Genomic DNA, 15591 nt, shown 5'->3' with positions numbered 1-15591 from the left:
AAACTGATTTCTTTGTTATGTTTGAAACTTTGGATCAAATTTTTGTTCCTACAAGGATTTAGGGGGAGGTTTTGAAGGGAACTGCACTACATTCTGCCAGAACAGAGATCTAGTGGTTGTAAGATAACATCTGAACTGCAGAATATTTAAACAGATGCTTTGCTGTAAACCAGTGGGATCATCAAAATAGGCTGAGGCAAGTAAAGTAGGCTCTGAAGTACATGATAGGGTTGAGAGGAGGTTACTCTGTGATCCTTGCAGACATTGAACAGAAACAGACAAGTAAATCCACTAACTAGGGAGAATGGGTAAGATTATGTTAGTAAACTTTGTGGGGTTTTCATTTTGGTTAAAAAATTGTCCTGACTGAGCACCTACAGTGCCTCAACTTAGAGTTTTGCGAGCTCTTTACAAGCTGTGTTTACAAACTGTCATATATGTATTTTACCTGCTGCTTTTGAATCTTCAAGAGGAGACAGATGCCTGGGAATGTATTCAGGGATGGAATGCTGAGGGATGGAGGACTAGAGTAAGCATATTTTATGGAGTGAAACTGTCATTATTATATTTTCAAATTACATGCTAATATTGTTTATAGTAATCTAATACCTTATGCTCATACAACCTTATGCTATTTCAGTATGTTTTCCTTTAAAATGACTGCACATTGTACAGTAAGGTCAAAAACCCCATTTATGACTGACCCTTGTCAGTTCAAGTTGTCCAAATTTTGCACAACCAAGTAATTTCTCTGTTCATTTGTTTTAATTGCTGACCACATTCTGAGGGGAGACAGTAGTAAATTACACAGAGATTGTCTTTGCATGTGCAGCACATCTTCTGAAGCACATTGCTGTCAAGTCACTGTCTCCTGCGCAGACAGTAGAGGTTGTAGCTTAACTGTGTCATATGTGGAGGGATAGCTGAGCTGCATCTATGCTTATTCCTCACCCAGAAGCATGAGGGAGCGTCTTGCTCATGTGCTTCAGGTGACTCTGTAAGATGGTCAGGATTCAGCAAGACATAATTTTGGAGACAGTGCTGAGCAAATGTATCTTCTCTGCTGCCCAGTGCTGTTTCAGGTCAACACAAGCTCTGAATTTTTGTGCTGTGACAAAAATAGAAGCACCACTCCTCCCTTTTCCCCCTGCTTCATCGTCTCTTTGTATTCTTATGACATGATTTCCATTTGATTTGAATAACCTGAAATTTTGCTATATTTGGGCCGTCCTGCACCTTTTCTCCCCATTATTATCCTGGACAGTACAGTCCAATCAAGACAAAATTCCTCAGCCTCCACCCCTGCTAAGCCCAGAGCCCTGAGCCAACTCATTGGGTTGTACCAGCTGACCAGTAGATCTAAGACGGTGAATTTATGGAGCGGGGAGGGCAAGAAAAAGCCCTTGATGTGACTGTTTTCTTTACTTTTCTTTCCTTAACAGGAAACCAAAACTCAGTGTGTTCGAATAGCTACAAAAGGTAAGAGGTTCGTCCCCACATACAAAGTAGCTTTTTAAATGAATCGTGGTGCTGCTATTAAAGGTTCAAAGCAAAGCCAGTACTATCCCTCTATTTTGAAGCACTCAATTGTGTTAAAATGTAATGGTCTGCTGCTTTTTATTCTTTGGTATTGAGCCAAGAGAGTACTGTTCTAGCAATACACAGAATTTTGACAAAATAAGGACACCTCTTTATTCCCCCTTTCTGTCTGTGGCTTTCAAGATCTGCTTTTAGAGTGCTGAAGTATTGCAGGCAGCAGATAGATGGACAGGAGAGAAGAAAGTGCACATGGGTAAACTGTCTGTTAGACTAACAATTATTTTCAAGCAGGGGTGGAAATAATTTAAATGAAGGACATGACAGTTAATTTTCCTAAGTAGGTGCTCCAGTGTTAGCGAGATGTCGGGGAGGGCTGAGTTAAGAAAAGCTTCTCTCTGACAGTGAGTTGCAGGACTAAGGCTGACTGCATAGCTGTGAGAATAATCATGTTGACCCCATATACAGCAGGTTAATCACATACTGCTCACTCAAAAATGTTGTTTCATCTCCAACGAGGACTTAGTTGTTCTGTTTATTGTTATCTCTTGCTTTGGCTGTATTTATAGCCATTTGTTTTGGTGGCTTGATTGTGCCGACTTGAGAGTTGTTTGATAGACACTGGCAGCTAAACAAGCAAGGAGCTTACAAATGCCCAAAGAGTCTTCTGCAGAGGCCCAGCACTTATGTTGTCTCTTTCTAATTGCATATTGATATTCGGCATGAAAACAACTTTAGATATGAGGAATCAGGTATTAAAGTACTGCAGAGGCACATCAGCCCCATTTTTTTCAATAACTTCCCTCAATTTAAATCTTGTTGAAATGAAAAGGTGATGTCTCTAATGAGATGGTAGCAATCAAATGTTTTCTTGAGAAATCAGAAAAAAAATGTACTCCTTAACATGTGTTAGCATTTTCATCAAGTGAGGTAAGCTAATATAAACTGGAAATTAAAACCATGAGCTAAGTCTGCTGTAAAAAGTATATCAGCATTATGTTTCTTATGTTTACCTGGCAATATTAAATGTTTGAATTAAAATATATTTGCATAAACAAATATTTATGTACCACCAGCATGTAGTATTTGGGTCTAGGGAGAGTTTTGAAAGGCTCAGAAATAACTTAAAATATTGCAGGACTGTGGAAGAGGAAAACAATGGTCTCTCTCATCATAGTAATAATAAAACAGGAAGGGAATTCACCTGTCATATGAGGAAATTATTTTTTGCTTAACCACACGCATTCCCCCAATCTCAAAGCAATGTTCGTGGTAGCAAGAGACCCCTTGGTGGTTGCTTGTACACCTTCCTTCCTCTGCTGCAACAGTCACATTCCCCCTGATGGCTGTAGTCTGAAAGAAAGGCAAAATAAGTATGTGGTTTCTTACCTTTGTGCCTTATATATTGCCCTTGACACTCTGATTGAAGACAGGGTTTCCTGAAGTAACTGAGTTGCCTGATATATCAGTGCTAAATTCTTTGAAAGTGGACCTAAAAACCAAAGTGTTTTCTCTGACTTATTTTAATTGCTGGCTGTGATGGGGGAGGCAACATTAGGAACAAATGCTTTCTCTTCCTCTGCAGGAATGCATTTAATAAGGAATCATAATTTCAGAGTCGTATTGTGTACATTGTGTACACATTCTGTGCATTCACATTTCTCAAATGAGTTATACTGGTATTCTAAAGTACTTTTTCAAAGTTCATACTGATTTTTTTTCCCCATGTTTTTGTCATAATAGTAATACCATGGTATGTTTTATTCAAAGAGAAGTATACTTAATGTACTGGTCTATGTATATGCTCATCTGGTTACCCTGATTTGTTTGTTGATTTGTTTGTTTGGGTTTCTGTAGTGTGTAAGATCACATTGAATTGTTGGTGTAGGAGATGTCTGGGTACATCTGTGATACTTTCATAGGGAAAAAGGGAGTGTCTCACCTTACCTAAGGCACTCCAGTTAAGCGAACATGCCTGTTTAAAATCTGGGAAATTGTCCAAACTATGGATTCCATTATAAATGTAGTATGTAGTTCTGTGTCATCTCCTGTGACTTCAAGCAGCCTAGAGGTAGCCAAACTCAATTTTGCCTTGAATGTGTTGAAAAGACATAAAAAATTTTGAAAAGCTGTGGTGGAAGGGAGTAGGGAGGAACAACACAAAAGGTGCATGTTAAGACAAAATCTCCTTGGCAGTGAAGTTCAGTATTACCAGCAAAGTTACTTTCTTATTTCTATCTTGTTCAAGGATCTGATTTATCTACTGTGAATTTTCACACCAATAAGACATAAAGATGGAAAAAATATGACAGCAATGTGCTGGAGAAATTAATCCCTCACTAAATTTTTTGGACAATTCCCTAGCAGCATGTTTTACATGTATTTTAATGCATTATGGGTTTCACCCATATGACTTCCAAGGTTGTCTTTTTACCTTTGGGAATTGATGGAATAGTTTGTTTATTGGTGTTAAACTAATGAAAGCCAACAAATTTAAATTGAAGCATTTGTAGTTTTTTGATCTGTATATTCCAGGTGCAGTGCTGTCATGTGCTCCTGATAACAAATGCACTGAAGTGTAGGGTCATCTAAAAGATGGTGCCAAATTGTGACTGAAGTATGTTGCTGCTCCTTCTTCGTGTGCCTTGAAAAAATGCTTTTGAGTAAACAGAGAGACATACTGGTGCCTGGTTTGTTGAAATACACTGAGTTAATTTTTCATGGTAGAAAATACTGCAGCAGGACCTGTTTAAAAAGTACCTTCCTGAGCAGTTCCTGTGTACTTGCAGCTGAAGGATGAATGCCAGTGATTCTTTGATGGCCCATAATTAGACTAACAGCAGGACTGCCCCCTTTTCTAGGCACCTACTTCCATGGCAGTTGTGGGAGCTTAATGATTAACTTTTGCCCTTCTGCACAGTGGAGTGAATTGGCCAGGCTGAGTTATTAGATATTATGAGGGAGTATGAAAAGTTACAGACATGTACACAGTCTGTTCACATAAGCTTTGATTCTTGAGGAAATCAAGTTGAAACAGTTTTAAAAATAACTCCTTGTACCACAGGTGGTGAGTACAACATACCCAAAGCACCATTTCCAGTTACAGATGTAGCCCAGAAAATATATTAACTGAACAATTTTAATTCCTCGGACACCTTTAACCAATACTGCCTACTTCTGTTAAGCTGAATCCCCTTCTCATCCTGAAACTCTTAGTAATCAATGATCAGTGTATTTTTTTCCCCTAATAACATTAAATTGTTCTATACCTTGTTAATTTTTAAATCTAGATAGTAGGATTACCCAGTCACTAATAATCTGGTTTCTCACACATAGTAAGTGAAGAAGGATATAAAAAAAAAATATATATATTGTTTTCTGAAGAGCAGAGAAGAGTGCAGAGGATGAGATAACAGGTGAGATATTCAATAGGAATGGAAAGATGTAATTAGAAAATCTGTGTTATTTGATTAAAAAAATGTCTGTTATATAACATTTCCTAAAGAAAGGCTTGAACTTCCTAATACTAGCTTAGTAAGGCAGATTTTGACTGTGGAATCATAGAACTGTTAAGGTTGGAAAAGACCCCTAAGATCACCAAGTCCCACCATCAACCTAGCTGCTGTGTTCAACACCAAACCACATCCACAAGTGCCATACCCACATGTTCTTTGAATGCTTCCAGGGATGGTGACTCCACCACTTCCCTGGGCAGCTTGCTCCAGTGCTTTAAAACCCTTTCCATGAAGAAATTTTTCCTAATATCCAATTTAGACCTCCTGTCAAAACTTGAGACCATTGAGTAGTTCATAGCATGCACATAACAGAATGAATGCGTGATAACCAAACCTGCCTAACCAAAGCATTGATAAACTGAAGCAAATAGAAGGTGTGTGCACTTCAGAGTAATAGATGATGTTGGTGACTGATCTGTCATATCCTGGAGCTGAGTTTGACTGTGTGAAACTTTGAATATGTTTCCACTTCCACAAGACATCGGCGTTTCATTTTATGGTCTAAAATGTTATCGACTGCTAAGGGAGTGAAACTGGATTAACATGGTCAGAGAAGAGTGATGCTTCAAATCGTTTAGCATGTAAATATACATTTAAGAGGACAGAAGGAACAGCAGAGCTGTTCTTAAGCGGAGTACATGAAGCTGACATTTTTGACAGTTCTCAGGCTGCCAAGTTTGAGGCTAACACTGATTCATGTGTATTCTTTTGTTTTGCTAGAGAAAAATATTGAAAATTTAATTAGAAGAAATCTACTGTGGCAGTAAATAAAGAAGTAGTGGGCCTGGCAGCTCTATCACAAAGTACTTAGACGAAATAAATGAAGTCCAGTGTTTCTCAGTCCGCATTTAAAACAAGAACTTCATCAATTCCAACATTATTTTCCCTTGTGGATTTCATTTGTGTTATTAGTTCAGACAGTATAGAACCTCTCTATCTCTATGCGTGTTTGGTTCATATAGATGGATGAAAATGCCATTTGAGATGATGCGCATCTGGAAGTAATTGTGAAATGGCAGAAAATTACTTTTTAATCTGATTTGAGGAATAAAGAGGTCTGGGTGGTAACATTTCAACTCCAAGTGTGCATTTAGTCCACCATCATTACTGCTCTGAATTCATTCCCACAGCAGTTGGGGATTGATCCAAAGGCCTTTGATGTCAATGGGAGTCCTTCCACTGACATTAATGTGCTTTGGATTAGGTCTTTAGAAGTCATAAATCTGTCTAGACCATAATTATTTCCTTGAAATTGCTCCTGATGATGTTTCTGCTCTTAGGGAAATTTGTGAAAGTCAAATCACCTCCTGTTGCAGGATGCTCAAAAATGTCTGTTACCAATTAATGCACAAATGAAGGGAATATGTCAGATGCTAAATGTATCTGAAAGGAATTTTCTCTCACTGTTGTTTTTGTGTTTGAATCAATGCTGCTACAATGACTTTGAGCTGTACCATTGCAATAGGAACTGGAGACCCAACTGGCAATAGAAACATAGAGAAGAACGCAGGTGTTTCATAGATCACACCATTTTTTTTCACTCATTCATAGGAAAAGCATTTAATATGTTTAAACTTCAGTGGTCTTTTGCATAATGTCTTTTATCACTCAAAAAGTAGAATTTAGTTGACTTGCTGAGCTTTCCAAAGGTGAATACAGCACATTAGCATGGCATATTTTTATCTTTTGTATATGAAATTGCGGTAGCTCACCAAGCAACCACATCTGCTGGTTCTGATAAGTAATACCTTTGGTTGTAAATAAAAAAAATTTGTGATCCCTTGATGGAATATTTGATGATGGTTATTAAAAAAACAGTTAAGTGAGGGACACCTCCAGACACAAAACCTATAACGTGAGTATTTTCATGTACACACAAAGATCGAAATCTTAGTGACCTTAAAGATTTCCTAAAAAATGAGAATTTTAGAAGTAAGAATTCAGGTATTCTAGTTTATATTTAAATATTAGAGGAAGAATGTTGATACATTACAACAATCAGCATCTTAGCATATATGCTCTTTTATTTTTTCATGCCTGGTTTATTAGGTCTCTTCACCTATTACAAATATTATTTCATGAATCAGAATGTGTACATTGAGTGTTTTGCATCCATTGCAGAGAATATGGAGACATAAAGCTAGAAATTGAGAGTTTTTACAAAGTTCATTAGATTTTTAACTGCAATTGAAAATCCTTCATTCTGCATATAATAGACGTGCATTTAAAAGTACCCTTTGCTAATACTGCTAGGTGCAGGGATACGTTTCAGCTCCTCTTTTCTTACTGTTCTTTCACCATCTCTCATTTGTTTTTTCTAATGTGTTTACCTTCTTTGGGTCATGTAAAATTACAGGTGCTTAGAGAAGGTAAACTATCATCCCCTGATAGGCCTGGTCACATTAACCCCTTTTCACACAGGCAGCCTATGTACACTTTCATTTCCTATCGTGATTAACTCTACCATTGGCTCAAATGGCCTCTTGCAATGCCTCAAGTTGAAGAGTGTGTGAAGCAGATCAGGCAGAGATTGCTGCCACTATCAGCCTGTCACAGGCATCTCATGTGCATGTTCAGCCTCAGAGAGACAAGAATTTGGCTCATGTGTGCTGTAACGAAGAGCAGCCCTTTGAAGGGACAGCATTGTTTTCAAGAAAGGAGAAAGAGGTCTCTAGGAATTATAAATTCAGTTTATATGTACAAGGTACTCTTCAGTCAGAATGACACTTTCTTTTCATTGGCAAGCACAGACAGTATGCAATATCTTACCACAGAGGAAGTAATTTTTGCAATTATTCATTCTTGCATTAACAGCTGCCTAACAGTGAGATATTCTGAATAGAAGACAAAATATATTTGAGCAGTAAGGCTGCTCACTGTGCACCTGGACAGGAAGGACACGGGAACTTTATATCAGAAAAGAATGGTGCACAAAGAATGCAGAAGAAATTCAGCAACATCTAAATCAGAATTGTGCTTATTTACTTTCATGAATACAATTTAAGACCCTGAAATCAGCATCATCGTGTTTCTCTGTACCTAATTGAACACTTTTAACTAAATGGAAAGAAATCCCACCTTTTGTTGTCATTAACTTTACAAAGGCTTATTAAACTATGAGCATGTCATCTCTGCCAGAACTCTAAGTGAAATTCTACAGAAAGTCATCTAGAAACAAGGAGCAGAATTGCCAAGTGTAGTAGCACTTCCTAAACACTCCAATGTGTTGCAGAGTAAGTCAGTATGGTTGATTGGCCCTGCTGCCAAATTATTCGAATACAGAGACTGATGCTTTGTCAGCTGCATAAGGAGATGATGGCTCTGAAGTTCAGGAGTTCATGCCGCTTTCTGCTCTAGTGGGAAGTTGTGTACTAACCAGGAAATTTTTGGAAAGATGCCAGCTGGAAGGGCTTGCAAGTGGATCTTGTAGGCAGGATGATCTTTCTAGAAATAAAGTGGTTATCTCACATCTGTCTGTCACAGCGGGAGGTAGTTACAGGGAGTGTTAAAGCAATTTTTGTGGCCAGGTCAATTCAAAGTATAGGGAACAGAATTACAATCCTGTGTGTGGTTTTAAATGCTGTCAACTTAGGAAGTGTCTGGAGGCTTTTGTGCAAATTCAGCAGTTTGGAAAGGACTGGGAATATACTCCGTGCTGCACAGTGAGGAAGGTTCTTGATCAGGATGTACTTCCAGAACCCTTTACTGTCAAAGAGGTCACAAAATACATTGCATTCTTTGGCACTTCTGTTTAATATCTGCTTTGTTGAGTTAACAGGAAAGATAACCACATTCAGTACCACATAGATGCCAGAATATTTAACCTGAACATTAAATCAGAGGTCCTATATCTCCTAACTTGTGTTACTTGCTCTTTGCTGATGACTGAGTATTGGTTACTCAAACACATGTAAGCAGACTACATATTATTGACTGTTTCAGCCCCTCTGCCAAGAGGCTGGCCAGGCCATTAGTACAGGGGGAAAAGAGGTCCTGCTCTAACCTTGCTGTGGTGGAAATTATCCTGAGGCAGTAGTCTGTGCTGATGCTACACTACTAAAATTTGTGAGAACAGCAATGTTACTTCACCAGCATACTTTTTTCAAAACACCAGAGTTAATAGCAAAGGCATACAGGGAAGAGCAAAAGCCAATAAAATATTTAGGATGTTAAAGCATCATATCTGAAATAAAGAGGCATCTGGGGTTCAAATAAAAGTAAATATCTATTGTACATTAGTTGCCGTCACTCTGTGTATGGCTACAAAACTTGGACATTTTTTCATCTCCACATCTAGTATCCAAACCATTTCTGATGCACTGTTCCCATGCCCTTCCTGCCATAAAACAGTTCAGGATATTGCCCTGAATGATGCTTTCCCAAATTGCTGTCACATTGGCAGCACTGAAGCAAGATTATAGGACATCCAGTTATGCCAGACCTACTTCTTATGTTGGAAAACAGATTGCCCAAAACTGGGCAGTTGAAATGCAGAGTGAAATGAGAAGCTCAGAGGCAGAATAATGAGGTGGCTAAGGCAAATCCTCACTTATGTGACATCATTTTCACAGTGTGGGAAATTAAATCTGAAGATTTCCTGCTCTGGTGAAGAATGGGTACATATGCCATCATAACATTCAAATAAAATGGAAGTGTATGGTAAAAGTGAATATGGTTGCAAAAAGGTTACATCTGCACACTTCACAGTGATCATGAAATGAATCATGAAATCATGAAAATGTGAGTCTTTCTGGGACAATGAAACCAGGTCCTCATGTACTGGTGGAAAACAGGAGTCACAATCACTCTCTCCATTCCTTGTGCTACTGTGTTCCCGAATTTGCCATATCTCCAGGCTCAAGAATGATCCATCCTAATGAATAAGAAATCTGCCAAAGGGAGCAAGAGACCTGCATGGGTGAATAAAGAGCTCCTATCATTATTCAAACATAAGCAGAAAATACACAGGAGATGGAAAAATGGTCAGGCTACTTGGAATGAATATAGAGAGGCTCTCTGAGTAAGTTGAAATGAAACAAGGAAGGCCAAGGCCAAGGAGTTGAATCTGGTCAAGGGTATTAAGGACAACAAAAAGGGCTAGGCCACTCATTATCATCTTTGAAAGGTCGTGAAGATCAGGAGAGGTACCTGAGGACCTGAAAAAAACAAATGTCATCCCCGTCTTCAAAAAGGGCAAGGAGGAGGACCCAAGGAAGTACTGTCTAGTCAGCTTCACCTCAATTCCTGGAAAGGTGATGGAACATCTCATTCTGGAGGCCTCTCCACATGAATGACAAGAAGATGAATGATTCGGAGTAGTAAACATGGATTCACTAAAGGTAAATCATGCTTGACCAACCTTCTACAGTGAAGCAACTACATTTATGGTTAAGGAGAGAGCAGCAGATATTACCTACCTTGACACTGTCTCACTATATACTCAGTGGGAAACTCAGGAAGTGTGGACTGGATGAGTGGACAGTGAAGTGGATTGAGAACTGTCTGAATGGTAGATTCCAGAGGGCTGTAATCAGTGGCACAGGGTTCAGTTGGAGACCCCCAAGGTTCTATAGTGGGCTCGGATTGCACTAGATGACAGTGTCCCTTCCAACCAATACTCTTCTGATATAAAGATATGTATCCTGATTGTGTGCCTTATTCTTGGGATCCTTAGGTAATGACAGAAAAAGCAAATTGTTGACTATTGGCCAGAACTGTTGAAAGAGATATAACTGCTATATCCATGCTTTTAACAACAGATGACCCTTTTTCTATAACAGAGAGAGGAGGGATAGGATTCTACAATTACTGTAATTGGCATTCAAATTGCCTCAACTTATGGAAGGCATTGATCTGCACAAGTACAGGCATTTTTTAATGTGAATCTTAATTTCTATGTACATTAACACCATCTGGATTCTATGAATTTGCTTGTTTGGTTAACCCATTACAATAGAAAACCTGTAGCCAAACAAATCTCAAATTAACCTTTGATCTGTTTCTTATTTCACAGATTTTGCTGCATTGAGTCTGCCTTATTTTTTTTGAAATGATGGTGCTGCATCCCCTAGAATTTTGTAACAAATTTTATAAGGACTAGTTATTCAACATACTGTAGTTATTTTCTACAAATGTAAACAGTTTTTTTCACAGTTCTTTAGTGTTTCTCATTTCTGGTAGTTCATAAAGATTTAATCCTGAAGGGTCTGTTATTATAGTATTATATTATATATATAGTATATATTATAATATTCCAAAATTTCAAAATTCTGTAAGTTAGCTCCCATTCTTCTTGAAATCATTGAACCATAATATTTATACAGGGTTTTACATCCATGTGTTCATCTTTCACAGCATTTCCTTTTGTATGCCTGTGATAAAAAGGGTTATCATTCTTTGTCCTGGTTTAAAGGCTTTTAACGTACTGCACTGTGAAACCTGGGTACTGGGTGCTCAGTGAAACATCTAGAAGGAAGCTCTGTCCTCTATATCTCAAATGGGATCAAAGGTGAAAATTGCTGTATGTGTTGCCTTTCCTACTCACTCATTTACAGAAAATTCTGTTGTACGTATCAGATAAGAAGGTTGATTTTTCAGGTTACTCTTTTGAGGAATATATGTCTAAAGTCCCCATGAATGCAGTCAGACATTAACCATTGTGGTTAGATAGGATTTTTGATCAGTAACCTGAACTGTGGAATGTGCCCTGGCTGCTACCAAATGCTTACCTAGATCATGCTGGACACTGAGAGGGGAAAGGCTACTGGCTATTTGCAGCAGTCACTACATATTTGTAAATCTACCAAGTTCTTATTCTGCTTTTGAACATAATTTAGAAAACTTCCTTCTGTGAGAGGTAATTGGCAGTTTAGTAGCTGAGAGACCAGTCATGTTAAGGTTGTAAAAGATATCTAAGATTTGAACCCACTGAACTGTGTCCCCAGGTGCCATATCTGCAGATTTTTAGAACACTTTCAGGGATGGTGATTCCACCGTTTCCCCCTGGGCATCCAGTTCCAATGTCTGACCAGCTTTTCAGTGAATAAATTTTTCCCAATGCCCAATATAAACCTCCCCTGGCACAAATTGAGGCCATTTTCTGTCATTTTGCCACTTGCTACCTGGGAGAAGAGACAATACCCACCTCATTACAACTTCCTTTTAGGTAGTTGTAGAGAGTGATGGAGTCCCTCTGAGCCTTCTTTTCTGCAGCCTAAAGAACCATAGCTCACTCAGCTGCTGCTCATGGAAAACTGAATATCATTATATGCTTGTCCAAATATGAAAGCTGATAATTTTGTATTAAAAGCCTATTGCTTACTCAGCACAAGTTATATCATCTTAGCCAAATCAAATAGCTTTACTAATACAGATTTAATTCAAACAGAACTGTAGAGTTTTCACAGCCTCAGAAAGTGAGTTTTTCAATTTATTCATTGAGAGTAGAGTACTGAGCAACAGAAATTACAACTTCCTGGATGTGCCTTTAGTAGTGGTGAAATTTAGGCAATGAAATTCTATACCCAGAAAACAGAACTGTATGGAAGTATTTTTCCAAATTGTTTCAGGAAGTACAAATCTTTTTTTTTTTTTTTTTGAGTAACCCTTTCAAGGAACTATTTGGATGAATGCAAACACATACTTAGGTAGAACAATTTTCTTTGCTGGCAGAGGGGTGTGTGGTGCTTGAATAAATCAAAACATAATGTGATCAATGGTAGGTACATAGTGCTGTTGCATTGGACCTGAACCAATGCCTATAGCTTGGAGGAGAAGAAGAACAGCTGGGCAGGTGCTGCTGCTGCCTGAGCTTACAGTGAGAGTCTAGTGCTTTGCCTGCCACCAGCCAGCCCATAGAGGTGGCGAGCTTGTTCAGTAGCATGTTGTGCATGCTGGCCCAACACAGTGAACCTGTCAAGGACCTGACTGCAGGATGTAGCCCATGTCACTGCTGGGGTGGGGTCATACTGCCAGAACAAGAGAGCCAGCCCTGATTCCTACAAAATATCTTACAAATGAGGACATCTCCAACATCTTATGATGAATAAGACACTTGATTAGTTTCTCAAAACTCTAAGATCAAGTGACAGCTGCTTTTTATCTAATGGCAAAATTTCTTCAAATACAATTCCTTCCACATTTGACTTGCTTGCTTGAACTTCTTGTCAAAGCAAAACATATCAACTGTACTGCGCACTACATTCAGCCATGTATGGAAGCTTCTTGAGTCCTACCCAATGCTGAAGTATTTCATCAAGCCAGATTTTGTCATTGTCATAGCTGGAGATGACGTAAGAAGAAATGTAGGATTAGAAAAAATTGTCTTAACATTAGTCAGGCTAAAGGGGAAATACAATCATGCAAAATAAGCTGACTGTAAGTCTTTAATCTTTTTCTCTTCCTTCTCAAGATGTAGCTACTTAAGGTAGTTAGAACCAATTTATACTGTGGTATAAGTGTTTGAGACAGAAGCATAAATAAAACATTCCTAAACTGGAAGCTAAGTAATGATATACATTTCTTTTGTCAGCTTTGAAACTGGCTATTGTGTTTTAAATTCATTTTTTATGAGATCAGATACTCTCAATTATTTTTGTACACTGCTACTGTTTGTGTCACATTCGTGTTGTGAACTTATAATTTTTTTACTCCTTATTAAGTGTCTATCTGTTTTACAGCAAAGAGAAAAAAAATTATCACCCTAATGAACACTATCCAGTCCTCTATCTGTAAGCATGATGGCTGCCTTGTGATATTTACAGTCTCACAACATATTTTTATCTTGGTTAACTTGGAGGATGTTTTTCTGGTTTGGGGTAGGACATTTGCAATAATGCATGTTTTCATGTTTTTGCTGAGGTCTTTCCACTGTCTCTTCCATTTTATTATTATTACTGGCCAGTTTAATGTAAGGTATTTCAACTTTTCTGGTGGAAATTCTCTGTTGAAGAGAAATGTCTAGTTTCCATTGGGGTATACAGCATTGCCTAACCATGCCTGAGCTCTGCACAGTGTATCAGAGCTGCTTTTCTGCAAACAGGGTAATTAATTTCTTAAACTACATACTCACATAAAAATTATTGTAAATTCAGTTTCAGCAAATAAACCATGGTGAATCAAAAAGTGTCAGGAGGCAAAACAAAATATGTGTTCTTGTACCTGAACAATTTGCTGGATTTTTTGAGGTGTCTTCTCAGTTCAAGGCTGGATGTTGGATCTTGCTCCATCTCTCTGTGCAGCCATAGTTTCCTCTCTTGGAACTGGAAGTCTCATTAGGATCAGAGCAAGAGGTCTTTGTGGGGGAATCGTTTTGCTCTGATTTTTTAACTATGGAATAAAGAGAAAGAATACAGATACTTTGTGTAGAGTGAATGTGGTTATTGCAGTCTTGTATATGTTGCACAAAAATTTGCATAATAACAATAACCGACAAATTTTCCTATGCTCTGAGGACTTTTTTTCATTTTAAAGTTTGGCTTTTATTTCACGTACTCAATTTCTCCACTCACATCTAACAATGTAATTATTAGTAAATTCCCGTGAGTAGTATTGAAGAAATATGCTGTCTTAGGGATATTTTAAGTTTTTCAAGACAAAAAGGGCTTGGTATCTGAATTATTATTGATTTCCAGTCACTGTAAAGTACACACACATCGCAATAAAGGTTAACTGCCTAGAAGAATGTAAAAGAGCAGCAACTTTAAGTAAAAAGAAACTCCATCTTAAAAAGAAATCAGACTAAAGTGAATGCAGTGAACTGCTTTCTTTGTGTCTGGAATATTTTCTTCATATGGCTACTGTAAAAGCAATGCTTTTTTTTGTTCTTTTTAATGCAGACAGGAGCACATCAATATTTAATTTGACCATGAGTAATACTTGTATTCCATTTAACCCCAAGTATATTTCGGACTTCGTATGTTTTTATAATGATGATGTGAATTTATAAATCCTTAATGCCCTTAATGCTGCCCATATGTTGTGTTGAAATCCTTAGGAATCTGTAAAAATAAAAGTCGAGATCATTTTGGGCTCCAAAAGCTGAAAACCAACCTAAGCCAGTCTAACAGCTAAAGATTTGTCAGCTGTATCCTAATGCTCCTAAACCTTTGGCAAAACAAATGTTGCCCTTGAGAACTTACCTCATTATATCTGGGCATTTTAAATCACTCTACAGAAATAATAAAAAATAAAATAAAATGTTCTACTTCTAAATAGAAGGCATGATCCTGGCATCTGTGCTTCTGCCCCAAGTGCTGTCCTTCTGTGCCACAATCAGCATGAGCTTTTCTTAGATTTGTGCTTGTGGGCATATGGACAACTGGAAGTCATTTGGAGATGCCAGTTGCCCTCATTATTATCTTTTTCTTTTATCCTTATCCACTGTCAGTTGCTAAGGATAGTACAAGTTTTACTTTGAAGCAGTATGCAGCCAAGATTACTTCATGTACATTTTTGTCTTAGAAGAAAAGGACAAGAAAAGCCATTGTAAGGACTAGCATGAATTTGGTTTTCACCAGCAGAGGATGATGGTGATTCTTCA

At 38.0% G+C, this 15591-nt stretch overlaps 1 protein-coding gene across 13 annotated transcripts in view; it reads left to right on the top strand.

The window, feature by feature from the left end:
- The window catches only part of PTPRK (protein tyrosine phosphatase receptor type K), a 382581-nt gene that overhangs the window by 313448 nt on the left and 53542 nt on the right, over positions 1-15591 (top strand). For all 13 annotated transcript variants that reach the window (XM_064413126.1, XM_064413124.1, XM_064413122.1 and 10 more), the window contains exon 13: positions 1443-1479. In XM_064413126.1, the coding sequence (XP_064269196.1) occupies positions 1443-1479 (37 nt within the window). The remainder of the gene's footprint in view (positions 1-1442; positions 1480-15591) is intronic.

The sequence above is a fragment of the Passer domesticus genome, chromosome 3 (assembly GCF_036417665.1).
Source record: "Passer domesticus isolate bPasDom1 chromosome 3, bPasDom1.hap1, whole genome shotgun sequence".
Lineage (NCBI taxonomy): Eukaryota > Metazoa > Chordata > Aves > Passeriformes > Passeridae > Passer > Passer domesticus.
This window is presented reverse-complemented; position numbering and strand designations above follow the sequence as displayed.